The sequence below is a fragment of the Monopterus albus genome, unplaced genomic scaffold, assembly GCF_001952655.1.
Source record: "Monopterus albus unplaced genomic scaffold, M_albus_1.0 scaffold117.1, whole genome shotgun sequence".
Taxonomy (NCBI): domain Eukaryota; kingdom Metazoa; phylum Chordata; class Actinopteri; order Synbranchiformes; family Synbranchidae; genus Monopterus; species Monopterus albus.
The window spans coordinates 1159778-1166356 of NW_018127997.1; the positions used below are offsets into that span (position 1 = coordinate 1159778).

At 39.2% G+C, this 6579-nt stretch overlaps 1 protein-coding gene across 2 annotated transcripts in view; it reads right to left on the bottom strand.

The window, feature by feature from the left end:
- Positions 1-685: 685 nt before the first annotated feature.
- Positions 686-6579, bottom strand: part of LOC109966705 (NHL repeat-containing protein 3) — a 9008-nt gene continuing 3114 nt past the window's right edge. The window contains exons 2-4 of one of the 2 annotated variants that reach the window (XM_020611779.1): positions 3551-3753; positions 2758-3392; positions 686-1494 (exon numbers count right to left, since the gene is read on the bottom strand). In XM_020611779.1, the coding sequence (XP_020467435.1) occupies positions 2793-3392; positions 3551-3753 (803 nt within the window). In that variant the 3' untranslated portion in view covers positions 686-1494; positions 2758-2792. Of the gene's footprint in view, positions 3393-3550; positions 3754-6579 lie in introns of both variants that reach the window. The other variant, XM_020611778.1, reaches the window with a different exon arrangement.

The following is a 6579-nucleotide window of genomic DNA, read 5'->3' on the forward strand; positions in this document are numbered from 1 at the left end:
TTGTGTCATCAATCTGATGTCATTTTAAGATGAGAAGGGCTGCTGGTCAGGGAAGAAGTAAATTACTGCCCTTGAAGAAATACAGTAAACATAACAAAACCATCAGTATGGCATTTAAACATGTCAGCTGAAATATTAATATACGGGAATAAACAAACAATGACACTTGACATGTAGGTATAACCTCCCCCCTTCTTTGTTTGTGTATTTCCGTAAACAACTTCTGTATGTCACCTATTCATGTATTTATATGTACTGTATGTATGAAAAACCAGAAAAAACTCTACAACAAATACAGTTTACCTTTTCAAATTAATTATACATATATCCCCTCACTGTGTTGTTTTTATTGGAGAAAGGCTCAAGATGAAACACTACACCAATTTATAAACAAAAGAATATTTTTAAAAGTTGTGTCTGACTGTTTTACATATAACATCTTCAGCATAATGTAGAACAAAAGGTGTATCAGAACACAAACATTTTAAATTGGACCAACTCAGACTGGTATTGTAGATCGTTGCGTGAGAAGCATTTTTTTCTGAGTCCCATTATATAAAAACAACTAAACTACAAAAGGCTTCAGGTCTAGTCTTGGTAAGATAAACCAGTGCTTACGTCAACCGACTGAAGGTTTTAAAAAGCAACAAGAAACACTTTCACAAAGAGTTAAAACCACAATTTCTTTCCCTCAGAAAAGTGTTTTTAAGTTGAGGGACTCACAAAATACAGATTAAAACATGATAATTGAAGATGCAGAAGCATCATACTCCAAAAATACTCAAGCCTACAATTCCCAAACTGGAATAGCATTGTTTCTTCACTTTTGTCATCGACAAAACTGCTAAACTGAAATGATGTGTCAAACTTGATGTGCACACGTTAGAGGACAATTTTCCACAGCAACAATCCTGTGCTTACATAACAATCCTTGTTTTCTGTCTCTCTGCTAAAAGGCTGTTAAACTAAGAGCGGCAAGTGGCCACTTGTATCACTGCGTACCTCGCTAAATCTTCAGCTAAATCAAAATCATTCATTTCTTCACAGAACGTGCACAGTGACAGAAGCAACAGAGTCACCCATCATAGTTAAACTGTAACAAATGATGATAATCTCAAAACACATATCATTCTGTAATACAGGAACTACAGTACAGTGCAAGACAGTCATAAGGTACATCAAAATTACTGAGAGGACACTATACACCCACACTGGCAAAATCATTTTTCAGAATGAATACATTAATTATACACTAATTATTCACTGCTTTATGAACCACATTCAAATCCCATGTTATTTACAGATTAAACAGTGGATAAAGCAATTTACTTATATCATTTTAGACATGTAATTATACAAATACCTTTAAAAACAGCCACACTCTGTCTTAAAGGTTCCCCATGGAGTTTTACACCTCTAGGAGCTATGGAGGTGCACGAGGATGCACATGTGCATACTCCTCCAATGGTGGCAGGAATACATGCTGCACTGCATCTGCAAAGGCAGGGAAGAAGAAAACTGCAAACTAGTTTACATGGATGTAAATTATGCAGTATTTAAATACTCTTAAAAATCAGCTCTGCATATGTTTTATGAAGAATTAAATGTACACAGTATGTTTGTTAGACCTCCTGGAACCAGTGTCTTTTGGGGAGAAACTGAAGGTAAACAGACGTTTTGTCTGTTTACAAGAACAGACCATAGGGCACCTTTAAAGGCTGAACAGGCAAAAATGCACAAAGGAGTTTAAAGTGTCTGCAGTGGATAAAGGAAACATTTTCAAACTGCAAAGGCAAGAAAATAGTACATAACAAAATAAAAAAGAAAAAACTCATCACCCTCACAATATATTCATTTTTAAAACAGCAATTATTAATAGTTTTGTTTTTTTTAAACACCATCATGATACCCTTGTCTATTGTGAAGAAACCTATTTTTCGTTACCTGCATATTATTTTGTTAAAAGCAGAAGTGGTTTAAAACCTTATACCAGCATTTTCTTTAAACTAATTGCATCACTGGTGTACATATTGTTGAATTCCCCTGTAGTATTGAATACTGAATATAATTAAAGTTTAAACCAGCACATGTTCAGTCAGAGAAAACCCTGACATAGTTATGCTTCTAAATAGTTTTGTCAAATCCCTGGATGGATGACTGAACAGGACTACCAGGCACAGGGGGCCCCTAAGCAAGAGCCTCTCTCTGAAGCAACGTGTGCATGTTTTCTCATTGAAAATCAAGTTCCTTATAACTTGAGATGTTATGATCGTACTTTTTTCATCCTGATCCTTTAATAGTGATTGCATGCTGATCATTTATTTTTATTATATATATTTATCTTTTACTAATACATTTGCACATTGTAAAATCTGTCAATAAAATACTGTTTTTGAAATGGACCTGAGACCAGGAGTTGCCGTGTCCCACATAAAGTTAGGATCAGGCTTCTATAGCATGGTGGAAATATTGAAGTTTTGGTTTATTAATCCAAAAACAATCCTTATTCATGGCTTAAGTTGCTGTTGACTTTTTAAGTATGAAAACAAGCTCACTAGCCCAACCTTTCACTAAGCACAGTGCACTGCCTAAAAGTCAGCACACATCATTAGTAGGGTTCACAGATGACCAGTTGTTTTAGGTTTGTTCTGGATCACACGATTGCATAATAATACGCATGGACATTTTTCTGCCAATTTTTAAATAATTGTATCATTTGCAATGCCTATGATTAGCATAGTTTCTAATCAAACATACCATCTCAGTTGTTCAATTAACAACTCAGTGTGCTTCTAAAGGAAATTCCCACCCAGACTGAAGGGGGTGAACTTCTGACCCTGCTGGGCTCCAATCTCAGCAACATACAAAGCTCCAGTCTTGAGGTCCAGGTCTACCAGGTGTGGCTTCACATCATCGGCAAGCTGGATCACACTAGCGACTCTGCACTGACCAATCAAACCCACTGGTGGTGCATCCAGCAATGAAATCTGATTGGTGTTGAGCTGGACAACAACAAAATACTTTTTGTCAGGGGTCAGGCGGACAGAGTAGGGTGCATCTTCAGTGAAGCAGCTCCCCCAGGTCCCCAGCCAGTCCCCGGTGACAGAGTTGAAGACCTGGATCCTCTTGTTGCCCCTGTCAGCCACCCACACCCTCTGGGTGTTGTCCACGGTCACACTGTGGGGGATGTAGAATTGAGCCGGACCTTGTCCTTTCTCTCCATGGATCCACAACACCTCCTGCTCTTTAGACAGCTTGATGAGGCGGTTGTTCATCCCACCATCACCATCCACAATATACATTTCCCCAGAGTCGTGGACGAAAATCTCAGCTGGTTGGTCAAACTGAAGAGGGTTCAATCCAGAGCCTGCCTTCCCTAGTGTACCCAGTACCTGGCACATATGAGAAAACATTCAACAACAAGCAACAGTCTGTATTTGTAATTCTATGTATCACTCTAATACATACAGTGAATGTAAACCAGGCTATTGGGGCCTGAGCTAACAATTCCTAGCACCAAATCAAATCCTACTGTAAATAAAGCTGCTACCTGCAGGAGCTTCCCAGATGGTGAATACTGTTTGATGGAGTGTCCATATGGGCCATTCCCCACATCTGTGATCCACACATTAGGGTTTGAGGAGGCTGCATCTGCTACAAATATCCCATGAGGCATCTCCAAGGTGGTTGTGTTCCAGGACAAGAGGAAATCTCCATCAGTGGTGAAAACCAGCACCTTGGGCACATTGACACCTAGGAGCAAAGCAAAGGCAAACACTGAGCAAATGTGGATTAATACCCAGCTAAAAACAGTCAACAACAAATGCACTGTTACCTTCTCATATTAATGTTTAATAAACACTACAGTGACCACTTGTTTTAGTAAAGTGGTTTCCTTTTTTTATAAAGGAAACTATATATGGTGAGCTATTTAAAAGACATCAGTAGGAAACAATAAGCTCAGAGCTGAGAAAGAGAGACAGGGTGGAGAAGTCAAAGTACTGACAGATGGACTAAAACTGTTGCTTCAAGTCTCTTCTGGAGTTTTCAGAATTGTCAATAAATAAACTATAAAGTAGGGCTGAATATTGAGACTGATCTCTCAATTGAATTTGATTTTGACTCCACTGTTTAAGTCGATCGGATTCAGTTCAATTTGTTTCATGATGATTCATTTACATCAGATAAATATCAATGTTTTGTAAAGTGCTTTTCAGACTCTTTGAAACTTTTATTTTTTCTACAAGTGAGCAACACTGTTGTTTTCTTGAGTTGAATTGTGTGAAGTTCACATTATAGGCTACATTGTGAACACATTTCATGGACCAAGGATTTCTTTTCCTTGGCAAATGCAAAACTACTAAAATATGACTGGACCCAATTGTTCATTTGGATATTTGTTCGCTGGATAGCCAATCAGTTTTCAATTTGAATATTCGGGACAGCAGGAAATGTCAATGCAGTCTGATGCCTAACGAAGAGGACAGAGAACAGGACTGAGATAGCATGGACTGTTAGCTGGTACAACTGAAAAGGCTGGAGCTAATTTCCCATAAGCTTAGACATTGTGCAGAGAGAGAGACCAGGGGCCTTGTCTTACAACAGACGCATGGCGTGCAGCGCAGGTAACGCATCTGTGTTTCCTCATTTCCTACCTACCTACACTTAACATTTTCATGGCATGCGCATCACGTCGCCTTCCGTCGACTTCGCGCCGGCAGGTGTGTCCAGATGAAAATGGGGTGTGTCTAGGTAAATCTGGTAATATGGGGGCGCACAAAGAGACTCCCTACTGACCAGCAAAAACCAGGTTTGTGGTCAACAGTCAAATCACGATTGCTAGTTAATGGGTGCTTTGACCGTGTGTGATGCGCGTCTGTCTAAGTGCGTGCACAATACTCGTGCACGGTGCTTGTTATATCCTGGAACGCGCTGTACAGGACATTCAAAACTTTAAAAAAAATTAAAGATGATATTGCGTTCATTGGGTGTTGTGCACACCTATATATAGATAGATAGATAGATAGATAGATAGATAGATAGATAGATAGATAAAATAAATACCATTATGACTAGTGATTGTGCGTTCACCTTGCGCACGAGCAGATCAGACGTCCGACCTGGCAAGTCCGCCAGTATGCTAACAATGTGCCAAACATTCAAACTCACATGTTTCCTAAAGGGGATGTGAGCTTACACACTGACTGGATAATTGCATGTTACAACCAAAACACATCCCTGCTTTAATGAAGGGACCAAATACGGCCCTTTTGCTACGTGCTGAGACATAATCTTAATAGTCCTTCAGAGTGATATTGTGCTCCAAAAGTGTTTGCTTAAAGGTGCAGTGTATAAGATTTAGAAGGATTTATTATGCAGGGTGTCCTGAGATGACCTTTGCTGTGATTTGGCACTATACAAATGAAAAACTGCACTGAACGAAATTGAAATTAGAATTTTTTTTAAAACTTTGTTTTTTATTGATTTTTTTACTGTCATGGGAAAACACAAAGGCAAATGTTTAGGGTTAACAAGGGCAGCATTACAGTGTTGTAAAGAAACAGTTTTGCAGTGATATTAATAATGCACTACAATGTACAAGCACTCTCAGTAATTGCCAACCATTTTTACCAGTATTTGACATACAGTATTGATCATGTCCCAATTTAAGGACAAAGGTCCTTAACTCCTTTTGACTCCTTACCTGACCCCAAAGGAAAGCTGCACAAGAATTCCTGTATGCCTAGACTGTCTGTTTATGCATAAATGGCAAATAACATTCTTGAATCCTTGAGTCAGTTTCTTTAGTTGATGTATTTCATTAAAAACTATACTCCGGTCCTCCTTTTTTGGGAGTTCGGTTGTAGCCTTTTATGTGCGATAGCTTTCTCGTTAATATAAGAATAAAATCAATCAATCAATCAATCAATTTAGAATGATTTGTTGGAAGAAATTGGCTATAGTATGCATAATCACACCTTGACTGATGTCTAATCACAAAAATTAAGAATTTTCATTTTCTTAAGCTTAGAATTAGCTATTTTATATCTACAGTTAAAGTCAGTTCACATACACTTAGGTCTCCACCCCCTCTTTCTTTCTCTCTTTCTTTACTAAATCATATTGCTACGTACCTCTGCATAACCACGAAAGCGCATCTACACCAAGAGGCACCCACCAAGGCTGAGAAATGAAGCCAATGTGGGGTGCATACAGGGCTGCACCCCGCCCCCACCTTGGACGCTCAGACCACATTTCTTTGTTCCTGTATCCAGCTTACAGACAAAGACTGAAACAAACAAACCCTGTCACCAAACAAATTAAACTCTGGACCCCAGAGACTGAAGGCACCCTGCAGGACTGTTTCGCCCAGACAGACTGGGATGTGTTTAAAGCTGCAGCCACCTCAGAGGACTTTTCTGTCAGCGTACAGGATTATGCTGAGTATGTGACCGGATACATTAGTACCCGTATTGACAACATTGTGCCCACCATACAAGTCAGGAGGTTCCCCAACCAGAACCCCTGGATAAACAGTCAGGTACGCCACATGCTACGTGCTCGCTCTCATGCATTCAG